At 41.2% G+C, this 25018-nt stretch overlaps 1 protein-coding gene across 3 annotated transcripts in view; it reads left to right on the top strand.

The window, feature by feature from the left end:
• The first annotated feature begins 1724 nt into the window (after positions 1 to 1724).
• lmo3 (LIM domain only 3) overlaps positions 1725 to 25018 on the top strand; it is a 40078-nt gene continuing 16784 nt past the window's right edge. The window contains exons 1-2 of one of the 3 annotated variants that reach the window (XM_058416548.1): positions 1725 to 2176; positions 8315 to 8528. In XM_058416548.1, coding sequence (XP_058272531.1) covers positions 8323 to 8528 — 206 coding nt within the window. In that variant the 5' untranslated portion in view covers positions 1725 to 2176; positions 8315 to 8322. Of the gene's footprint in view, positions 2177 to 5385; positions 5625 to 5877; positions 6468 to 8314; positions 8529 to 25018 lie in introns of those variants that run through there. The other 2 variants (XM_058416546.1, XM_058416545.1) reach the window with 2 other exon arrangements.

The raw sequence follows: 25018 nt of genomic DNA, 5'->3' as shown, positions 1-25018 counted from the left end.
GTAGGGGTCATCCTTTGGTGGTTAGTAAAGTATTTTCTTGCACGTAACCGAGGACGTAAAAAAAAATATGTAGCAGAGACAATCAAGGTATGGAGAGAAAAAAAAGGCTAAATGACTTCAGTTTTCTAAACATGAACCAGTGTGGCTTCTATAAGGCAGGGCTAGTCACATAAAAGGCTGGAGACATTAGCTCAGAAATGGAAATGTTTTTACAGACTTACACAGATTTTTCATTTACGCTCTGATTAGTCTGATTAGTGGCGTGACAGCATAGTTTATTCACAAAAAGTTGGAATAGTGGATCATGATTATGTTCCTATAACAGCATGTCCTCTAATATTCTATATCTTATTTGAAAATGAAATTCAAACTACATCATTTTAGACAATTGCCAAAAAACACTATTGTCATTTTGCTTTACTAATGATTAATCACAAGATTAGTATAATATTGCTACAATACTGCACAAAACGTTTTTATGTTAATTGTAATTAAGTAACTGGAGTAATTTACACTACACAAGAGCACTGGTCTTTGACATTTTGTCAGTGTGTAATGATTGTACTTTTCATCCAATAGACAATATTTTATTTATAGTTATAAACTAAATTGCCCTTAGACTTCCATTATAAATATATTTCTGGTAAACTTGTTGACATTCATGTCCATGATATGTACACATATATTAGGTGCTGTGAAAATCATTAGATTATTCCTTTAACATGTGAGTTATAATGTGTATATGTTGAGTGCTTTCAACTTCGATGTAATTAAAGTCAATTTGTGTTGCTGTTCTTCAATCTCACACTTCCACATTCTCCAAACAGATGTTAAGATGTAGGGTTTGCTGTTTTTGAATGTTGACTGCTTACAGTCAGATATGTTGTGTGTGTATATGTCAGGTTTGAAATGCAAAAATTGTGCACAAACCTGTGCTCCAGGAGAAAAAAAACCCCTGCCTAGTTATGATTGGCATCAAGTGCATCTGTGGTGCTTCTATGTGACGAAGCTGTCTCGCCTTTTAAGTGAAAAAAGTGTAACATTGCAATTCCCTTAAGTGCTCCAGGTTTTAGCATGCTGCTAATTAGACGGGTAATGCGAGAGGCTCTGATTGGCATTTTAAACGCTCCGCCATCACTTCACACCGTTCACACCGCCCGCCTCTCTTTTTGCATCCACCCTCAAAGTTGCCATCAGAGGAATCATTAAAAGATGAAATGACATTACAAAAAAAGACCCTCCCCTGACAGAAGTTATCATTACCACCTTTAATCAAAAGTAAAACTCTCTCTCTTTTTCTCTCTCTTTCTCTCCTTCCTCTTGGCCTCCTTTTATCCCTTTCTGTCTTTTCTGTAGGCCTACATCTCATGCATCAGCCTTCACACTTTCCCAGGGTTTTTCAGAGGGGAGAAGAGAGTGAGTGAAAGAGAAAGAGAGTGGGAGAAAAACGAGAGATGGAGGGAGACAGGGAGAAAAAGAAGACTAAGCTCTGTCAATTGGAGTGAGTGCACTACTAAGTTTGGCTTCACTACAAAGGTTAGCAGATCTGACTGTCAATACTGTCAGAGGAATGGAGTCTTTGGAAGGGGAGGCAGTGGGAGGAGGAGGATACACGGAGGTGAGGAGGAGGTGGTGGTGGTGATGATGATGAAGGGGGGAGGCAGGAGGGTTTGCTTTGAGAGAAAGAGATACTTTGATATTTCGGAATGTTAGAAGGGTGAATACGGAGAGCTGGAGGTTGGGGATCTAATTACCGGGCCATAATTGGGGGCTGGGGAATAGGCCGCCGTCCTCTCAACTCGCTGCAGATCAATTATGTTAAGAGAACATCTGTAAGTAGAGCTTAATGAGGTCCATTAGAGCAACATGCGCTGCCTCTCCCTAACCGGGCTTGTCAGCTCCTTGGATGAGCCGGAGAGCGCTGCTAACTGGGGACCTGCTGGAGGTGCTTAAATAGGAGAGGAGGGGAGGGAGCGAGGGAAGAAAGAAGGGAGAGAAAGGAAGCGCGCTCAGGTCGGTCTTGCCTTGCTGCCAACGGAAGATACGAGCCTTTTTCTCGCATGGAGGAGGACGAAGGGGGGCTTTGAGATCGAGAGTCTTCCAGAGAGCGAGCCGGGCGAAGGAGTTTGATTCGAAGCGCACGAGCTCGTCACACGCACGCGGCAACTTTCCCTCGGTATGGTACGCTTTCCTAAGGGCGCGCGGACGCACGAGTAGTAATGGTCACTGTGTGTCTATGTGTAATGTGTGTATATATGCATGTATATGTAGCTCTGGAAGCAAAAGGGGCGTGCTCGAGGATGTCGAAATGCTACGAGGCTCATATTTTTAATTTCAATTCAGAAAATATTGCAAGTGCGCAACTGCGTGTAGTGTTCGATGCTGCTCGCGCTATTAAGAATCAGGGGATTCCGTGAAAATGCATGGTACTGAAAGGATGTTTATGTTCTGAAACATCTCTGCTGGCTCCGGAAATAGCTCTGCTTGCTCTTCCGAAGGAAAAAAAAAAAGATTTACACCGCGGTCGTTAAGCTCCGAGTTCTCATGCCGTTTGGTTTCAGCAGGGATCCTCACACTTTGCGTCCTTTTGCATGGAGTGTTGTCGAGTGGATAGAGTGAGTGTTTGGATGGAGTGATAACATCCTCCTACCGGCTGTGTAATCAGTGTGTTTGGGAAGAGAGAGAGAGAGAGAGAGAGAGAGAGGGAGCTCAGCGTTCGTTGCGAGTACGAACATCGTTATTATATCGTTATATGCTGAATCTTGTGATTTATATAACATGCAATTATCCCAGGTTTGATGATTATAAATAGAATTAATCACTTTATTAAACAGAGTATTAGTTCAACTAAAGTTATTTATATTTTTTTGGATAATCTGGATTAGGGATGTACCGAACGAAATTCAGAGTCTTGATATGGGAAGTATCGATTGGATCGATGTTGCAGTTGATTTGATTTATTTTTGCAATCCACTGGTGCATGTTGTGCTCTGAATATGTGTGATGTTTACGCACAACACAGATCAACATGAACATAGAAGGCAAAATTGTCTTACAGTACAAATATTTCAGAACTTGGCAATAAAAACTTGCAGAGAGTCAGCTTGCTTACTGTGAGAATCTCAGTATTGGAGAAGTTTGAAGAATCCAAAACATCCATATCGTAAAGAATATGAAAAAGAAGGGACCACTGCATCCTTATGCGTGGACGCTGTGACTCATTGAAACTCATACAGAAATCTGGATCGTTGAGATTCATCAGGAGGATCACAGCACATAATAAACCAGACCAGTGATTTGTTGGAAGTCTCAAATGTGTGTGTAAGCCTTCTGTGTTTTGTAATAATGACTGATGTGATAATGATTGATAAGGGTTACATAGTATAATCCCTGTTCGAATCACTTCACCCTGGGTAGACTGGCTGGAGTGTTTTTCTCACAGGGTGCACTCTTCCTGCATGGTCTAACGATGGCACTCTCTCTAGCTCATCACTCCCAATAATTCAGATATCTGTGGTGAGTAATTGACGTGATAACACACTATATAAAGTGGAGGCAGGGGTTTAAAAAGGATGAAGAGGTTAGAGCCCCCCATACCCCCTTTCCCATTCCCCCTCTCTCTTTCTCCTTTACACACAAATGGCATGATTACGCAGATAGCTCTGCTCTGAAATAATTCAATCCATGACAAAAACCTAATTACTGGCAGGTCATATACCCTGTCAGCTTTAATGCATCTCATCAGTCATAATGGTGGTGAGGAGCATTTTTATGACCCATCTCATTACCGCTGCATTTTAGGCACAGTGATTGGCAAGAGGCCGCAATGCTAACAATCGAATACACCAAGTCTGACACCATCTCTCCCACTTCTTTTCTTTTTGCATTTCTCCCAGCTCTCTTATTGAGGGATTTCACACTGAGACTGAGAAAAGTTTTAGCCCATTGTCAACAGCAAAAAAAAGCTAATTGTGTGCGTGTGTGTGTGTGTGTGTGTACACTATGAAGGGAGGGAACAGGAGGCCTTATGCATCATTCTCCTTGGCAACCTGGGCATCAATAGGCGCTAATTAGAGTGTGCAGGTGTAGCCAATGGGTGAGGAATAAGTAGTTACTTTGCACAGGGGATCAGAGGAAAGCTATAGGCCTATACACGACAACACAGGCGCTCCACTCGGTGAAAAAAAGCAGTAATTACTGCAGTAGTGTGTGCTACAACTGAGACATGAGAATAAAGATACTGACCCAATCATTTGCTGCAATGCTATTATGCAAACTGCCTATACACACTGTACACACTGGCAGTCTGACCTCTAAGGCCAGTGTGGGTGGAGTTGAAACGCTTTCGTCTGGTTTAAGTGGTTAGATTAAGGCATGCGTGGTAACTGATAAATTCTTCCTCCCTGATGCATTGAGACATTGAAATGTTTGCTTAGTTACACTGAAACAGTGTGTTAATGCCTACAGCTTTTCTCGGTTGTAACCCCAGAAACCGTACCAAAACTGTACTTTCCCTCACTTCTGGATAGTACCATCAACAATACACCGTTTGTACATTCAGTATGTTTCTTCCACCTAGAAATGTGAATACAGTGTTCATTTAAAAATATTTTAAGGTACATAATTACACCTTAAGGACCACTGATGTACGGTTAAAGCTTTACTTTAATTGATAATAAAATCTACACCACAGGCACCTTCTCAAGTAAAAGATACATTCTAAAGGTACAAATGGTGTACCCACTCTAGTGAAGGAAAAGTACACTTTGGTCCCATTATTTCTGAGAGTGCATGGTGTAACGGTTACATCTTAGACTAGTTTTTGACAGTGTCAGTTCCCCAGATTCTACAGGTTTAAAGGGTGTTGTCTCCACTTGAATGTCTGCATGATAGGAAATGATAATCACTGCCCATAAGGTGACCCCTAATAATCATATTTGTGCTAAAAAAAATTGGAAAAAGGATGTGTCGTGACTCCAGGTGTTCCTGGAAGTTCCTGCTCGGACAGCAGCTAATGATCCTAGGTCACATTGACTGCAATACGATCTGCGGTGCAAAAAAAGAAAAAAAGAAAAAGTATCACACTACAGCATGTAAATTGCTTGCACGCAATATAGGAAGCGGAACTGTAGCAGTTGCGAGTCTCCATAAGCAGAGCTCGCGTGCACGCGCGTCAGTCAGTGAAGAGAGCGCAAAGTTTCTCTAGGGAGCGCGCGCCGTCACTCCGGCTGTCTCTTATTAAGCTAACGACCTGTTTTTCTCTTCGTCTAGTTGTCTTACCGGTGAGGGATTGGCTTCTCGAGATCATAAAAACCAGGATCCGCTATTCCCCGAGTCTCATTCGCTGTTGAGCAAGTTGTTCCGTGCTTTCTGGCATGCTTAATCCGTGATCACTCAGTCGAAAACACCTGTAGCTTTTTTCTTTTTTAAGTGTGTGTGAGTGTGTGAGTGCGATCCAAGCGGACCTCGTTATTTCCGAGCGGAAGATAACCGTTATCTGCGGCTCGAGGTCTGTTTTGTGAACTTTTGGTTTTCTTGCTCCGAGGAATATAGAGAAGGAGTGTGCCCCAGTGCAGCCCGTGTAGCTACTGAAGTTCACTCTTCTGCATAAGTTGCACAAGAAGGTGAGTTGTCGGGGATATCACCGAACACCAGTTTTATACTCGTTTGCTTCGTTTTTGTACTCGCGCAGCAAGTAAAAGTAATAAACTGTTGATGAGATTTAAAAAAAATGCACGGGCTACACGCATGGTTTCATTAACTCTGTTTCAAGCAACGCGGATGTAACCCTGGTATTCCATATAAGATGATAATCTCGGATTTAGTTGCATAAACATTGCAACACTTGATTAATTGTAATACATTTGAAATGGGGCAAATGGGGAGTTTAAATTCCTTTAAGTTCTTCCTTTTGGGGTGTTTTTTTTGTTTTCTTCCCTTGCACAAGTGGCTTTTTGTCAAAATGTGTAAACATTAAAGCAAGCTGTCATTTTGGAGGAAAACAAAAATCATTAAGAAGCGCGAGCTGTTCAGTGTTATGTAGCAGTTCCTGCGCGCGCACCCCGATCCGCGCCATACGATGTAGGGATGACGGCACGCGGAGGGGTGAAGTGAAGAGAGTACGCCTTTGTCGTCCACTGTCATTATGTTCTCTCGCCTCCGCCGCGGCTGCTGCTGCTCCTGCTGCTGCTGTTAGTAGGTTTAATTTCATAGTCGAGCGCTGACGGACGGCGCTGAGCTCGAGCCCCCTTTTTTCCAACCCCCTGTGTGTGCCTTTGTTTGCCGTTTTCGCGTTTCCTTTTTTTTTTCTTTCTCGCGAGGCGAAACAGGATTGTTAGCTGTAACAAAAGCGAGCCGCCCCCCATCCAGCTGCTCACTTCACGGAGAAGGGAAACCCTCTCGTCGCATGGTGGTGATTTCAGGCGCCGGAGCGGGTCGACAAATGCAGAAAAGGGAGAAAAGTTTCGGTAAGGTCTCGGCGTGTGCATTTTGTTTTTCATGCCAGAATCTCATTATGCGCGTGACCTGTGCGAATTTGCGCAAAATCCTAACGATATTTGGATTGCGACCGAACCGTGTAGTTTAATCCGACGCACATAACCTTTATAGATATCCCTTGGGTTTTTTTCCCCTCCTTAATAAATACCCCCCCAGTGCTGTAATTTGTGCCTTTTACTATTCTATTCTAGCGTCGTTGCCGTGTCTCGTGATTCTGAGTGTTTTTAACGGTTTCCGAGTTTATCTGTGCTTCCGTTTGGTGGTCGTGCCTCGAAAATTGGGCTCCCTTATAATAACAGCCAATGTTATTGGCCTTTTCCGAGCGCTTGGCTGCCATGGCAACAGTAATTAAACTGATAAGCGGGTGAAATGTCAGCACCGCCGGCTCGCGCAGCTGCTCCGCGCTCGCGCTCTGGCTGAAGCAGACGGTCCCACACTAGTATTTCATTACAAGAACAGTGGCAGCACTATTCTGTGAGGATTCTGAAAAAAAATGTCACTCGTACCAGAATTTTTCAGCGTGCAAAACGAAGCTTTCGGTCAAATCTTACAGGTTGATTCCGTTCCTATAGATCCGCACTGTGCATCGATCTTGAAAGAGCGTGTGGGAAAGGCTGAGGTGCATTCGATGCAGTTTGGTTGCGGACCCTCTGGTGGACGGAAACTCTAAACTTTTGCTTTTCTTGGTAATGACTGTGGTGTGAAGTGGTGCGGATGAGCGCCGCTGATGGGGAACGGAGGTGGTAATCAGCGCGCGCGCCTCACGCCGTCGCATCCGGTCAGATTAAAAGGTCAACAGTTTAAGCAGAGCAGCAAAATAGGGTGCGTCCAGTAGCACGCACAGTATGGCAGTTCGTCCACCGCTCCTTTTCTACCTGGAAGCGTTTCACATTTATCTGCCTCTTTGAAACCGTTTCATTAAAACGACATAAAACGAAACTTGCACTCTCTTAATACGTTTGTGTTTTTTTCTGTTTTCAAACTTTCCACGGTTTGCAAGGTCATCAGCGTTTGCTCTACTAGTTGTTTGATTATTTGCTTGTTGTTCAGTGCTTTTAATTGCAATGCACACTAGAAATCTTAATCACAGCATTAATTGTCTGTTTGTATAAATCACATGTACCCTTTCTGTCCAGAAAGTAGGAGCATCAAACCAACAAAAAAAGGCTCTGTCCTAATTCAAAGTTTACTAACACTCAATCTTGTCTTTCTCCATGCATGTTTACTCTTAGGTTAGCAAGATGTACAAGGTGAGTGCAAGGGGGTGAGGCAGATTGTCCTGGTGTCAACACAACAGGCACGAATCAGGCACGCTTCTAATGGAGGACAAAAACTATTAGGACAGGACAAAAGGGGAACCAGGAGTGCAGGCGCCGGGTAGTGCTCACTCTTGGCTGTATGGAAGGAGAATACTAATTACAGGCCGTCTGCATGAGCCTGCATTGTAGCCTCTCTACTCAACAAAGCCCTTTCACAGCCTAAATAGGCGTTACACAATGGCTGCACTGGGGGCAAAGCTTTTCCTGGCCCCTCCTATGGAGAGAGAGAGAGAAGAAAGAATGAGAGAGAAAGGAAAAAAGCGAGCAAGAGATGGGAAGAACTGTGCAGCTGTTGTATATTTTTTTGTTGGATTAGTGTTTGCATACCAAATTTAATCAAGTTATAAGCAATAGTCTGGTTAGCTCTTTTTGGATCTTTGGGTGCCATGGTTTAAAAAAAAAAAGGCTGTCCAATTTATTGTTTGCGTCAGCTACAAGCTGTATCGGTAATTATCGTGTTCTCAAATTCTCTGGTCTGATCTTATTCTACTTGGCAGGTATACAAATGCTTTCCGTCCAGCCGGACACCAAGCCAAAGGGCTGTGCCGGCTGCAACCGGAAGATCAAGGACCGCTATCTGCTGAAGGCCTTGGACAAATACTGGCACGAGGACTGCCTAAAGTGTGCATGCTGTGACTGCCGCCTTGGCGAGGTGGGCTCCACGCTGTATACCAAGGCCAACCTCATCCTCTGCCGGCGGGACTACCTCCGGTAAGACCCTCTACCAACCTTAAAACACTGACTAGCATCCATCCAAACTGGTTACTAGATAGGAGTAGCATTCTATGGGCTAATGCCTTTGGCTTATATATCTAAAATAAAAAGCAGTTTTTATATTGATTTGTATATAGACCTACACAAAATAAGATCTACAATTTTTTACTTGTATAATGGGACTTTGTTTTTTTGCTTGATTGATGCCTGAAATCAATTTCAAAGCCACATTGGTCCTCACGGCTGCATTGACCACACACAAAAGCAGCCTTCTTGGTTCTTCTTCTAAACACCGTATTAAAGCACATGCCTAAAAGCCTTGATTACTCTCCACATTGAGATTCTGAGTATTCTCCTGTGCCTTTACATATGGCGTTCTCGTAATCGAAAAAGACAGATCTTTATGAGCCAATAAACCGCTAGCGTTTCTCCTTCGGTTTGAAGGAATTCACTTGTTGGGTCCAATTAGTGTGCTGGACTACAGAGAGTGGAGCATTGAGTTTAAGACCACCCCAGATCCTGCTCATTTTCCTCTCGCTAAAAGAAGGCTGAGTGTCCAGTCTAGCGAGCACTACTTTCCTTTTCACACTATTGTACCACTCAAGACTGACATGCTTTTCACTTGTTTGCACACTTTTCATTATAGTTTGGGCCTAGCTGTGTGCACACTGAGGTGGTCCAGTAATTGCACTGATGCTAGCCCAATTTTGGTTCCATTGAGACAGTTTGGGGATGGGTAATTAACCTTTTACCGGTCTAAAGCTGTTTACATGGACATAAATTGCATGGGCTTATAAATTAAAGTGTACACCACAAAAATGAGAAGACTCACACTAAAAATAAAACAGAATATTCTAGTACAGAATCATTTATCTTGAAAAATAATGAAGAAACTAATCTATGTGGGCTTGTTTACTAGTATCAGGGCATCACAGCATTAATGTTATTGACAGTAGTGGTGATGATGATGATGATGATGATGATGATGATGGTGATACTAAAAGGAAGACCAAGGGGTGGCAGTACATGCCAGTGTTCGCACATACTTATTACTTCATGTCAATTATTTCACCAGCTAACTTTTCAACAAGGGTAGGGGCGCAAAGTCTCCATTGCATGGACCAGCTCTAGTTACTTCTAATGCATCTGTTAAAAGGCATGTGTCTATTTAAGCTCACTGCAGTGCTTCAGGAACACATGGCTGTCTTTGAACGTGCTAGGAGCCGCTACATCGGGTTGCTACTTTGCAAAGGCACAGTTCATTTAATTTGTGCAGAAGGGATGAGAGTCTCCATTAGGCATGACACAGACGAAGAGACTTTTGCGGAGATGAGATGGATACGCGGCCAGAGGGCTGAGGCTATGCTCAGATTACTTTCCTACAGTAAGCCTCATTGGCTGCATCCTCCTAAAGCGCATCTCCATTCATGACAACATGCCTGTGTGCCTTAAAACAACAGCTCAGGAAAAGAAAAATAAATTTGAGCCATGGATGATGGCATTGCTTTCTTTTTCTTTGATGGAATATAAAAAGCCTAGTGCTTTGGTAACACATTTTAGCAGATGAAAGACACAAAGCGGTTAATGTTAAAAGTGATGGATTAAAAAGTGAACGTCATTCTCTGTTTGCTTGTGTAGCACAGTTGCATTTTTTCTCTCTCTCTCTTTTTATTCAGTAATTGCCTGAGATCTTTTTATTCTTGTCAGCATTTGGGAGGATATAGGTGCTGCTTGCTTGCTTCTTCTTTTTCTTCTTCATCATCAAAAGTTCAAGGTGACTGAATTGATTTCACTGTAGCTATCACACGACTTTCCTGTCTGTCCCTGCTGCTTGGCATCTGCTCACTGGCTCTTACTGAACGGCAAACACTGCCGACGCCTGGCTCCTCACATCACGTTCACAGTTCCACTAAAAAAAAAAAAAAAAGAAAAACGCTCTCCATTTCCGAGATAATCAGCGGCCACTCTTACAAAAGCACTACCTCTCGACACCTGATCATTCCCTTATTTATTTTCTTAGGTTCACACTGCAGTTGGTCACAGAAGATAAAGAGAGACTTGATTCCGCTCAACCATCTCTCTCTCTCTTTCTCTCTCTCTCTCTCTCTCTCTCTCTCTCTCTCTCTCTCTCTCTCTCTCTACTTGTTCCATTTCAGCTTTCTATTTAAAAGTGAATTATGCTCGGATTTATTATACACGGCCACCCAACCCCCATCACGTAGAATCAATCCAGTCCTGTTTAGCAGTGTGGCATGTTATTAAGCCTGACATAACCAGGGTTAATAGAATTCTTCAGGGGTCTACAACCATGAGCGACCAAGAGCAATGTGGTCCCACCAGCTGAGAAATAATCCCTATCACAACACACACAAAACTAAATTAAATAAGAACACACAAAAAAAGATTTGTTTTCCAAATTGGATGTTTATTGTGTGTTTTCAGTCGGGGCAGAATGTGTTATTACATTTCTATAACAGCAACTGAATTGAAATCACAGGAGCTCTAATATGTTATGAGTCTTATAGTAATAGCTCCTTCACAGGGACTAGTATGGCTCCATGTAATGTAATAAGAAAATGGTAATAATAAGTTTTGTTATTTAGAGAATAAAATGAGAGAAAAAAGGATTCTCATCGACATGGTGAATATTTCTGTAGGGAGACGTTTATGTAATGATTTCAGAATCGAATCTTTGCTTTGTAACTGACGAGATTTGCGCTTTCTGGTTTCTTGCGACAATGCTAAGCTGCAGAATTTTTTTTGGTTCACGTAAAGAGAGGGAGAAAGCGACTGTTGCTAGCATAATAAATAACAAAAATTGTAACGTTTATTAATTAAGAAAAAAATGAAATGTTGCTGAGGTAGAAGAGCAAGTATACACTCAAGATGTGCTGTTATTGGAAAACAATCATACCCTGTTGTGTTTTATTCATTATTTTGCAAATACAAGACGTTTGTTTTCCATAAGGAACAAGAAGCAGGAAGCGTTTACAGCTGCTAGATACTGTGTACATCATCTGATTCATATTTGAAGCGTTTAGACATTCAGGGGGTAATTACTTGATATCGCACCCGCCTTGATTCTTTTACCACGCTCAAAGTATGGATATACGTCGTCGGAGCATCCTATCACCAAAATGATTCTTTTGATACTGCGCTGGTGTCTCTATTAATGATAAAGCATAACAGCAATAACCGTGTTTATACCAATGCTTTTGCATTTCAGAGCAGAGTGCGATAAGGTTAAAAAGCCCAGACAAAAAAGGGAGCGACACATTTAAGTTGGGAAGGTGGCGGAAATAAACTGCTGCAGCCCACAGAGAGTAGCCACAGACATGGAAGCAATCCGCCAAGGCCAGGATGCAAGCGGGGGGGAAAAGCTGTTAGGCATCAGTTAATGGAAAACTGTAAATTTCAGGCATCCATTTTAAAGACAGCACAGGGGGACCACTTATTTATTTATCTATCTATTCATTCATTTTTTTTAATCCAACTTCAATTTTCCTCTACAGTGGTTTTACTAAGATTGTAAATGCAAGCAAACTCACAGAAGTCGTCGACATGACTGGATTTATTACCATTTTGGAAAGCAGGCTATCGGTGGAAGATAACCAACATGTGTTGCATGGTTTAGTTGTAATAACTTCTAGTCTTCCTCACTCATTCAGAAGCAACTTGCTGGACCACATCCACCGTGTCCTGTATAAACTCATGGAAATGAACCCTGAAAATGTATCTCCCGACTTTTCTCATATTTACATTTGCCATATCGTAGGCAATGCAGAATTCGCACATATTGAAGTCCGCACTACAAGCCTTGTACAAAAGATCAATAAAGTGTGGCAGGCTTGCCTTATCTGGATAAAGTTGGGAATTGGAGTAAGTTGTCTTGAATATCTTTTACATAGCTTTTCAGATATATTCATCTTGTTTCCTTTTTCGGCTAGTCCAGCATTAATATGATAATACGTCTTTTCAAAAGCACATCATATGTGTTCGTTGTAAAGTCGGTGATGGAAAAATAAAATTCCGACCACATAGAATCAAACCTAAAACTGGGCATGTTATTGGGAAGCTCCTCCTCCTCCTCCTCCTCCTCTTTTTTTTCTTTTTACAAATAAATTTTCAAGAAATGAAAACAGCAAAGAATGACAAATTGGTTAAATTTTTGTTCAAGTATTATATTTTGATGTGTACCTGACACCATGACTAGGCAAGGTTGAGGCTTATGTTTAAGTCCTGTGTGTCACTTTTACCTCAGGTGATAAAACGGAGACTGATGTAGATGATGCTAATAATAATCAAAGTGATAACTCTGTTTTCATTGTAACATAGAATTATTTAAAAATGTTTTTGTGTTCCGAAGTTTAGGTTATACATGTATACGTTTGGCCTGGGCCTCATTCTGCAACAGTTCAGAAATTCTGTAGTGTTCATTTGAGCTTTTAATCTGAAGTGGTACAGCTTTTCTGCAACTTTGCACAACTAGAAGTTACACAGGAACCTCTATAAATTCGGCCCGAAAGTTTCAAATCACACATTTATCCCTGTGATGAATGAATCTCTATAATAATTCATGTCGGCTCATTAGTAGTTTGCTGATGACGCAGTGCAGCTGTGTCATCTGAGAAAGGTTAGCTGGTCTCCCCATTGGGAATTGGAGCAGTGCACTTCCTCTGAGACTGGCTGAAAGATTGAGGCCAGCTCTCCTCCTAATGACCAGTGCATATGGAGTTCTGTCTCTGCTCTTCAGCACTATAGAGCATCAAGCACGACTCCTTGGTCAGCTGTTTTTTCTCTAAACAATCTGGCCACCTTTAGTAAGACAAAGGCTATGAAGAATATTCAGAGGTCAGAGAGTCTGTATGTTTGTGCTGCCTTATGCAGACTGATGTACAGCATATACACACCGGTGATAAATTAAAGGAAAAACATGGTGTCTAAGTGAGGTATTGGTCCACCACAAGCTCCCAGAAATGCATCATTGGGAGAAAAGCATCCTTGGTAGAGATTCTCTGGAACTGGGAACCTCAATGTTTTTTTTTTTGATGATGCTGGTGGCTACCACAGTGTTCTGCAGAAACATGTCATGGTTCCAGTAAAAATGGACTACTGTGGACCTAATTGAATAGTGTAATTTGCTAGACACAATTAATCTGTAAACACCACCAATTGATGGTGTCCCTCAAGGCTCAAATTTGGGTCCATGGCTGTTTTTCACGGATAAGTATTTACTCATCCATTTGCCCTTATCACTTTGTTCTCTGCATGTGTTATTACTTGTCTATTATGTGTGCAGAAGTAATTACATTTTTACATGTTTTTCTCAATATGAGACGTTGTTGTTGTTGTTGTTGTTGTGTATTTCAAGGTGAATGTTCCATTTTCTGCTTTTATAAGTCCTTGAAGGAAAACTGACAGACATTTTTTTTTTCTTCAAATACTATATTTGTGTTTCCGTATTCAGCTTAGTGCTTTATAAATTGTTTTGATATCCCTTCAAAATCCTGCTTGTTTAATATAGTTTTTAAAACCTTCACTTTTCACGAATTTTCCTGTTTCCATTGCAACATTTTAATAATTACTAAAAAGATGTTATATGTTTTAATAAATTATTCAAGGTTGCAGATAATGTCTGCAATAACAAAAAATATTATTCAATATTGATTCATTATTCCTTGCTCCCAGGTCATGGAAATTAGAAGAGTAACTCAGTTACAATACAGATCTGAAGGTTGTTAATGCAGTGTGCATTAGTTACCTGGAACAAACTAGACTATTACTATTTAGCTCCTTTTTTTCCTGCCGTTTTTTTTGCTTGTGTGTATTTAGCAGTCGGAAGTAAATAATTAGTACATTGTTGCTTACTACATGTCCAAATTAGAGCAGAAAATGAAATTCAATATTGTTTAAAGCATGAAATCTTAAATACGTAAAAGATGTAAAATTTTACATTTATTTTGCATTTTAGTTGGTGTCGACATTTAAAAAAAATATATATAAATACCTAGTTTTTCTTCATACTGTAAATGTTTTGATGTTTTAGGGAGTTTTCTGGAACGTTTCAGTTGAATTAGCCGTCTTCCTTAAACTCACAAAGAATAATAATTAGAGCTCTGAATAGCGTTAAACGTTCGACATTTCAGTGACTCATTCTCAGGAATATGTCATAGGGATTATTCTCCATGGCACACATTGTGTTCTGTAACTCTTAATAAATATTTCATTATTATATGATGTTCATCCTCTAATTCTAGCAGACAGTGTGGGTTGTTATACTGGTGCATTTTTATTTTACTGTCATAGAAATAACCCAAGGTGAAGGCTGTAGTTGCGAGCAGACGAAATGTTTTTGCTCTTATGTCATGTATGCAAACTCAATATACCTGATTATTTCTAGTTAACTCTGGCTTCTAATTCTAGTTCATTCTGAACTCATTGGGACAGTTTTTGACGAATTTCCTCTGCCTTTTTTTTCCCCTCATTGTGCTGCTTCGTAGGAACACATCCTATATTCATAAATCGTTATAACTGCTCTTATAATTCTCTATAGCACATCATTTACCTTACCTGAAGCACTCTGATGACATTTTAAATGCTGTTAATAATGATCATGAAGTTGGTAATAAATAGTACAGTTTTATAATTATTTACAGGATATTTAGTTATAAAGTTTGCAGATGGCATCGTAATTTATTAACTCATGATTCATTACTATCAATAAATTGCACATTATTGGACTTTAATGGGACGTTATTATGAGAGTTTATAAAAATGCTGACAAGGACTCCAACTTACAAAGAATTACTAACCGAGTTCTAATGATTTACGCATCTAGACTACAAAGAAAGTGTTAGGAGACAAGTGGTAATGCTCATCAGACTGTTTTTCTACTTGTTGCAAGGTCTCAGGCCTTGTGTTCAAACCAGTGAAGTGTGGTGTAATATTGAAGCTCTGAGTCAGATCAGAAAGCATCCGGCTCGTTTGTTAAAGCAAGTCGCCAGTCCCACAGCAAACTTATAAGGTCTCCTTTCAAAAGAAGGTGTTTCAATGACTCTTAAGAGGCAAATCCTCCTGGAGAGCATGCTCTATTAGGAGCTGCCTTTAGTCTAGCGGTATCAGAAGCACTTGAGGTGTGGATACAGCCCTGGATAACCTTGTGTCTCTGAGGTACTTGTTACAATAGAGCACTCTGTGTGTACAAAAGGACCTCTTCTGGTCAAGATTTAAATGGGCCTGCAGCAAAAGACTTATTTTTCCCCTCTTCTTATCCGCTCAGTCTCATTAGATAGCCCCTTCTGTCCCCTACTGCCCAGCCCATGTCCTCGCTAGTACCCCTTAGGGCCCTTGCGGATACAGGTTTTTCTTTATCAGCCTTGTTTATGTCATCATGGTGTTATCAACAGCAAATTTGTGCTGTCCTTAAAGGGTAGCTGACATTTACAAAATATGATGAACACGTTTCTTGAGAGGAAATAGGACACTTGTGTTTTCCTCAGAAAAGAGACTGACATTAGTGAACTAATTCACTCAAGGCAATGATGAGGGACGGCTCCTAAAAAGTGAAGCCGTCTTTATACAGGCATGAGAAACGGCGCGTACCTCTGCGCATCTACCGTCAGAAAGAATATTTGGGGTCCGAAGATAGAAAAGATGTGGGAGGTTGTTATAAAGGCAAAGGCTGGGTATTAAAGAATATTTTTAAAGGAAGGCATGTTATTTATTTTTAGTGTTAAAATGGTAACTTCAATGCATGCTAGCAAAGTATCACACCAAATGTCTTTTTCTATTTGAATTTCATTGCTTATTTTATCAGAAGAGTAGGCAAACTTTTTCAATAAACTGTATTTTTATATTATTATGTCCCAGTTTTGAAAGAATTCATGGACAAGTAAAAAACATATGTAGAATAGAGGGATTAAAACAGTGTGGATTAAGTATTCTGACAGATTATCAAAAATGTCAAACATGAAGTTTTAATATCTTTGAAAACTAGGCAAGGAAGACGTGGAGATTTATATTCTGGCCTATAAATCCTAAAAAGCTGGTCTAGAAGCACTGAACCGGCAGTTTGGTAACATCATCCATGTGGCTAAATTCTCAACATTAACGCATTTGTGATTTCCACACAATATTCACTATGCAAAAATGTATGCTTATTTATATTCTGCAATTCATATTTTTGGGGGGGGGTCTAATCTGAAAAATCTGTACTGTAAATATATTGTAGCATTTGCAGTGCTGACTATTTTTATTACTACTGATAAGTACTGGTTTGATAAATCTGGCAAAGGAAGTAGAACTGTTCGGCTCTATCCAGAAATGAAGGACCAGGCAGGAGAATGAGTGTGGACATGAATAGGGGTATACAACATGTCCAGATTGTCAGGATTGTTCAGTACTTAAATAAACAAAGAGATCTGCCGAACAGAGAAAAGCATGAACTTCGAAAGTGAACCTGATCATTGCAACTGTACAGAAATTTCCAGAAGCTCAGTTCCTGTTTCCATGCTCATCGCCAACTGTATTATTTGTTCCCTGCGGTTTGTCGTATGATTCCTGCCCCTGGAGACTCTCAAGCCGGCCTGCGAGCCGCAACGGCCTCTCCATTGCCACAAGGTGAACTATTCCCCACTGTGCGTTATTATTAATAACTGTCAGCCAGAGGGGGTCACCCACGACAACTCCTTGAAAAGAACCCAGGGCGAGGCAAGTAGGCCGCAGCTGGGTGCCTTGTAAAACAATACCCCCCTACTCCTCCTCTTCCTACCCCCACATCCCCAGACGTTCAGTGCTTAAGGCAGGAATAATGCATGGGGGCGATTGGGGACCAGCACACGGCCATGTTTGCAGCCGTGAAAAATTAAGATGTCACCACCTGGCCCTGTTAAGCATACCTTTTGCCAGTGGACGGGAGCGATCTATTAGAATGGAGCAGGGCAAAGGGACTGTCTTTTTTTTTTTTTCCTCATGCTTTGTGTCCTATTTTCCATGTTTTGTTCAAAGTTTACTCCATTGAAATGAAATGGATACTGACAACTGAATGGAAATTCACAATACTTCCTCATGCTATTAAAAAGGCACATGTTGTTCAGTATAAGGAAATGACATCGGTGAGAATATAGGCTATAAATGATTCCTAAAAGGAAAAAATGATCTAGAAAAGTTTATTAATCCTTTTTTTTTTTTTTGCTGTGATAAAGATTTTAAAGTTAAAATTCCCAAATCTCCTTTTGTCATCTCTGGCAATTCTCATCCACAGTATTTTTTAAAAATAAATATTATTGCTGATGTTCAGTTGTAGAGGCATGTACATTTGGAGGAGACTAGGTAGCGACAGCAATTTATTCATTCTATCCTCCTCTCCTGTGTACTTTCCCTTTGAATGCATTACAAATCCTGCTTTAATTTTCTCTGCAAAAGCACATAGACATCCAGCTACATCACTGCAATCTCTTCAAATGAAATTGGTTTCAGAGGGGTCAGAGTTCGGCGAGTCGGTCTGTGTTATGATTTCCATCTAATCTGGGAGAGGAATATAAAAGGATAATCTTCCCTACCTTTTCCAGCCACGGTTACAGTCTCATGGCAGGCTAGTGAAGCTGTAGAAAAGTGGCAGTGTTGGAGTGGAAGGAAGGTGTGGGGGGGGCACACACTTTTTCTCTTCCTATTTGTTTTGTGGATTTATGGGAAGCGAAATGTCGGACGGCTCTGACTGTGCCATTCGTGGACAGACTCCATGAGTCTGTGGCTAGATTAAATGTCAACTTTGACCCTGCTGCTGATCAGAAAGGGCCACCCAGGGGCTGGAGATGGGGTTGATTTGGTCCGGAGGAGGAAACAGAGTGGCTGTGAATTTATTGCAGAGGACTTCTGCTGTTGCACTGAATTCCCTCACTAGCACATTTTTCATCGCAGCCCTATGATGAAAGGCAAATGTCCATAATATTCTTTTAATTTCATTTTAAAACAAACAAAAAAAGGGTTCTTTCTCCTAGCTGTTCTATAATTCTTCTCTCACTTTACTGTAGTTAGAATTTAAGGAATTACTGAATCTGAATCTTTTAATAAATCCTTTTTATTTGTCTTTCACAGCTCACAGCTTATGTTGTCCAGATATTGCGCAGTCAAGAGTCCTCAAAAACGACTATATGCTTAAAAATGGCAAGGTGTGGAGGAAAGATATCAGTTTAGATTCATTGCAGTGAGTTAGAACAGTCTCAACCACGGCTTGGTGGATGCGAACCAGCGGCATTGTAGCAGAAGAGCACAGTCAGACACCTGCTGAGTGCAATATTATCTTTTATCATCCCAGCAGTGGGAGAAACTGTTTGTCCGCAGCTTACTGCTCCTTGTTGTTTTTGTTGTATCGATTCCTGCCATTATGTTGCCATTACTTGCTATGTAGTGATGCAATTCTCTAAGGTTTGATTTGTATTGACGGAGCAAAGCCTGTGAACAAGAGCAGAGCTATTAAATATATTCATTACCTCCTTGTGTACGGTATATGCCACCAGCGCAGCTTATAATATACCAGATTGTTGGCACTGCCTGGTTTTATATACTGTATGCCTTCGCAATGTGCCTGTGATGTTCTCACGGGTGATTATTATAAAATTGTTAGGATTCCAAAGCTTTCTTCTCTCTGTTATATTTTTAGGTTCTATCCATGGCAGACTAGCACACTGTATATAAGAAATTCAGGTGATATTTTAAGTAGTTGTCATAGCAATGGCAATTCTGTCAAGATGTAATGATTTCACATTTATGAAAAATATATCTAGAGTATATGCTTCATTTTTTTTCCTCCCAGTGTACAGACATTAATTTTCAGAAAGTGCCACAATCTTAATGAGGAAATTAAAACAAGCACCTGCTGAATGCACTCAGAGGAGTGATCATGTTGGCTCTCCACCAGACTAAATGAAATTTTTTACCAGCCAACAGTCTTGACGATTTCTTTTCCTTTGCCTTCCAACCCATTTGATATCCTCACTCCTCTGAGATGAACCGTTATTCCTGTCACTGACATCAAAGATGGACAGCCTTCTGGGAAGGGGGTCTCAGAGCTTCCAGAAAGTGCTAAGGCCCCAGGATCCCTTCATGGAGAGTGCTAATCTGGGCCATTCCTCTATAAATTGTACTATTCTTTGTCTTATTACTTAGAACTTGAGCACAGTTTAGGATGTTTGACCTTTCCTAGCTCATCTTTTGTCTGGATTGCTGGAGGTCATTCCTTTGCATATATATATATATATATATATATATATATATATATATATATATATATATATATATATATATTTTTTTTTTTTTCAGTTTGTTGTTTAAATTTGTCAATACTAGGTTTCCCAGGTTCCAAGTACATTTCCTGCATTTTCTCAAAATATCTTGAAGATTATCAGCACATTTTTGGGGCCTAAGTGACTCAATGAGTATAGAGTCACTTTTGTGCTATAAAAGGAATCCCATTTTGCCTGTCTCAGATATCATGTACATTCCAGTTTCATGATGCGTACAGTATCCTGGTTATGGCTCCAGAGGTCTTCCGCCTTGCACATGCTAATTGAAGATCAGTGGCTGTTATTTCAAGGCCTGGTGGAGCCTCAACTAGCTTCGGAGGGGGGGTGATGAGGTGATGTTGCATACTTGGCTGGCATCTCTCCTCTGCCGGCATGTGAGAGTGTGATAACCAGCTTTGCCGTTTGACACGTGCAGACATGCAGGCCCCCTGCTGCCTCCAGAGCTTTGGCAGACACCGATCGGCTTTTGTTTCTGGACTCCAAGCTTTGGAATCCCGCCGCCATCCTGGCTCGAGACAGCAGCACCATCCAGAAAGCTTGCAGCTTAGCCTCCAACTGGCAGCATCCCTCCAAAAACCTGCTTGCCTCTCACCTGAGATAAAGCAACGAACGAAATGCTCAGGGGGTGTGGTGCCGTGCTCACAAAGGAGGAACCCTCCTTAGAGGTTTGTGCAAGGAACAAAAGCTCTGTCTCAATGCCTTCTGGCTTCTTGGTTTGCCCTTTGGCTAGCAGTATGTGAGAGCAGTATGAAGTCAGGCTCTGGGATTTTGGTCATATCAGCATGAAGAACACCTGCTTTCTTCAAAAGACATTTATTAGAGATACCTAATGGAGCTTTTTTTATTCTGCTGCAAGTTAAGCATTTTTGCAACAAAATGCTAAGCATTCAGAGTAAATTCGTTGCTTGGGCAATATGATAATATGAGCAGCACAGTGGAGCAGAGGCTAGCTTTGCTACCTCACAGCTCCAAGATCTTCAGGTTTGATTCTAAACTTGAGTCACTGCTTGTGTGATGTTTCACATATTCTCCTCCTGTCTGTATGGGGTTTTCTCCAGGTTTTTCATCGGTTTCCTTCCAACTCCTAAAAGCATGGCAGTAGGTGGATTCTAAATTGCCCCTTGGTGTGTTAATGTACGTGTGTATGCTGTCCTGTGTCTGACTGGAATCTCATCCAGGGTGTATTTCCACCTTGTGCCCAGTGTTCCCAGGATAGGCTCTGGACCCACCCCAACCATTTACTGAATATGAATGCATGAATAAATATGATAAGTCGCAGGATTATGGTTTTCTGAAAATATTAAATGTACAACTGGACAACCCCAATTTTCTGACCGTAACGGGCAGTGCAGCTGAATCAGTGAATCAGTTGCTTACTTTTTGCAGGAATGATTTAAAGCATTGTGATTTTTTTTTTGTCATATCACCCTCATTTGCTAGACTACCCCATCTGGTATGCCTGGTATAGACTGGTCCAGCTTTATGCATGGCTTGATCAAGTGCACTTCCCTTCACTAATGAAGCCCAATCTGGAATTCTGAACCTGTAAGCTTCACTGCATTTCCGTGATATGACTGGCAGTTTGATGCACCTCATCAGCACTCCCCTGGCAATTAGCCTGTGGTACAAGAGAGGGCCGTCCTCCATCCTGTGGTACCGCCCCCTGCTTAACGAGCCTTTTATGGAGATGAACAGGGGCTGATTGAAAAGCGAAGGCCTCCGACTCTTTTTCGGCATGCTGGGAGAGAGAAACCTTCAGATGGTGATCGGTCCATGTCAGGCCCATTTTACGAGAGCTTGATTTGGATAGGGACTGAAGGGCAGCCTTCCCCCTCCCTAAACTGAACCCCTGAGTGACTTCTCAATTAGTGTGCGGCCTAGCGGAACTGCGAGACATTGCTAGATGCTCCAAGCAGCGTCCACCCCTGAGATCTCCTTCAACCACGTGGTCAAGGTTATTTTACTGTGGATATAGCATCAGTACACATGCTTATATTGAGCTAAACCTGGCTGTGGAGATAAAAGCAGCTGTCTTCTTTTTTTTCCCATTTTTTTTTTTTAAACAACGGTGGCTAGCAATTCAGCCGCATAAAACACAGCACAGTAAGTCTCATCTGGATTATCATATCTTTATGAATGACTTTGATATCTGAACCAATAAGATTCTGCCTTGTCCTATTAACTGAACGACGTACGTGAAAGAATCTGAAGATTTCTTTTCTCTCAACCTGCCTAAGTGAACCCCATCTCGTCCAGTCACTCAGCTGTACTTTTGTAAAATGAGATGTAAATGCAGCCATTTTAACAGCTTGATTTATTCATGAGCGAGCCAAAAGAGAGAGAGGAATGCAAATGAGCCGCTCTGGCTTTGCCCTTGGCCCGGGCGCAGCCACAAACAAGCCCGTCTCACTGAAGGAATTAACAGCTTTATTACATTACCTGACAGTATGGGCTGCACATGACAGCTAGCACCGCTTCCTGTGCGAATGCTGATGTCATCATACTGAGCTGTGTGTAGCTCGCTTGACGTGTGCAGTGCAGGGTGAATGTCAGAATTCCCTTTTAGTTAGTGTTGTTTATTGCACTTTTTGCAAGGTGAGCACCGGATTGTTATTCCGCATGCTACTTCTACGTCTTGGTATCCCAACACTTTTCGAGAATTAATTCAGCTCGTTTAACATCCAGACTCTGTTTAGCCATGCTTCAAAGACCTTTCTAGTTGCCATAAAATCTGTTTGTTTTGTTTTTTTAATGTTCAAGTAAAAAAAATTTGGAGTTGCATGTTGTCTCTTTGTTTACGTTGATTAATTCTGAGTTCTCTGGTTTCCTGCCTCCTCCCAAAAACATGCTGGTAGGTCGATTGCCCATACTTGTGACTGGGTGTGTGAACATGGTGGACTGCAATGGACTGACTTCACGTAGAGGACGTATTTCTACCTCATACCCAGCGTTCCCGCGATCCACCATTCCGGCAGATGAAAAGTTCAGATTTTCCCACTGACGTAATTTCTCTTAGAATGTCAGCTGGTGTTATCCCAGCTCTCCAGTTGTCTACATATACACAGTTTAGGGCTCATTTCTGTCCCCCTTCTTCAATATATTCTTCTAATCTGTTTTCTTCAATTCTGTTTCCTTGCTCTTTTATGCTTAAACAACATGATTTTTCTTTCATTGTTCTCCCCTTGCTGTATTTTTCCCCTCTCATTTCATATCTTTCTCTCTCCCATTTTTCTTTCAAGGTTTTCTCACATTTCTTTAGACTTGAATATTAATTTACAGTATTAATTCTGTCTTCTATTCCACCCTCACAGTTAGAACTGCTCACCTGTGTGCTGTGTGTTGTGGGGGAGGGCAGTGCGTTAGAGCTGTAAGTAATCAATGCAGTCCTCAAATCACATCCTGCCTCTTCATTAAATACCTATCTGAGTGTGGGGAAATAAGGGCACTGGATTAATCCAGGTGTCTGTGTGTGTGTGTGTATGTGTGTGTGTGAGAGAGAGAGAGAGAGAGAGAGAGAGAGAGCGCTGAGGCAGTTGCTGGTGGTTGTGTATTGATTGTGCTGAATCTTTGCCGCTTTTCCATACAGTTTTAATCTCTCTGAAATGCTAAAGAGGCAATCAAAAGGAATCACCAACATATGTGTGTGTGGGTTTGTGTGTGCGTGCAGGCACAGGGGTGTGTGTGTGTGTGCGTCATCCCAGTGATTTCTCAGCCCGTCTCATCTGCATTGGGTCTGCACACACACACACACACACACACCAGCCTGCATCCATCCTTGTAGCAGATGAGTTGTTTTACTGCACCTTAAGCTCCACGATGACCAGAATGTGTACGAATAAGAGCTACAAAGATAAAGCTCCGACTACTCTAGTGACGTGTTTTGACTTAATATCTGTATCTACATATGACACATCTCTCTCCAGTCACCTCCAAGTAATAGTTTGGATTACTGTGTAACGGCATAATTCATAAGAGCCTTTTGTCTGTAATTATTTTAAGTTGAAAGAAGTTCCTTTGCTGGAAGGGAAAAGGTATGCCATAATGAAACAGTTAAGCTTCTTTCTCCTTCTGTCAGAATTACCCCAGCGCTGCTTGTGCTCACATTCTAACAGCTCCAGATATTTGGATTTGATCAGGCCTAAGGCTTTTGTGTGCTCTCATTAAAATAATTGGCTGTTCTTGGTCCATTCATTAGAGACTCCTCTATTGTTAGGCATGGGTAGCGAGATCATTTGCCCTGATTCTTCCTCCCTGCCACACATTGGAATAATAAAGAGACATCACACTCGGGGAAGTGGAGCCGCTGCACTCGGTAACGCATTACTCTGATACCCATATGTCCCTGGCACAAAGCAGAGCAAGCCTTTGATACCGAAAGGGGGTGTGGATAATTAATTTGATTTTTTTTTTTTTTTTTTTTTTTTCCGAAAGGCAGAGGGAGGAGAAAGCGTATTGATCACGAGTTCATTTGGCTTTATCTTTATTCAACTAATTACTTTTAGGCTGAAGAACATTAAGGTGGATTTTCATTTTAAGCAACAGTGGGGAATTTTTCACAGAGAGGGGGGAAAAAATTCCCCATCTGTATTTTCAGCAGTGATTAAAACGTTTCAATCATTACGTCTACAAAAAAAAAGTCCCCTCATGCCGATTGTGGGGAGCCATTTGGAACTTTCATCTAATTAAAAACCTATATTAAGTATTTTTTCCTACTTCTTTTGTTTGTAAGATAAAAAGGAGGGGGAGTTAATCGGGTAGGTTCTGAAGTCATTTTTTGCTGACATTTTTTTCTCTCAGCTTATAGCCTGCGTGATAGCGTACTGGTGATGAGGTTTGATCAAGCTGTTCCGAGTACATTAATTCTAATTTTCCTTTTCGTTTTGTATAACAACACAATTGCACCGTTCTTTGCAGTTCATTCAAAGCACCTTATTAGAGAAGGAAAGGTTTGTCTGTTTTGACTGAAGTTATTCCTTTTTTTTTCTTTCTTTCTTTTCAGCTCTAAAGAAAGCACAGGCGGTCTACACAGAACTGTTAATGAGGAAGGTGGAATGTATTAGCACGTCGATGTGCTGGGAAACTTTTAACGTTTACATACAGCCATGCAGTGACAACACTATCTAACTATCGTTTAGCAGCGATTCAGTCTAAATTTCTGAATTTCTTTAGTCGCCCTTTTACAAA

The sequence above is a fragment of the Hemibagrus wyckioides genome, linkage group LG19 (genome assembly GCF_019097595.1).
Source record: "Hemibagrus wyckioides isolate EC202008001 linkage group LG19, SWU_Hwy_1.0, whole genome shotgun sequence".
NCBI classification, from domain to species: domain Eukaryota; kingdom Metazoa; phylum Chordata; class Actinopteri; order Siluriformes; family Bagridae; genus Hemibagrus; species Hemibagrus wyckioides.
This window is presented reverse-complemented; position numbering and strand designations above follow the sequence as displayed.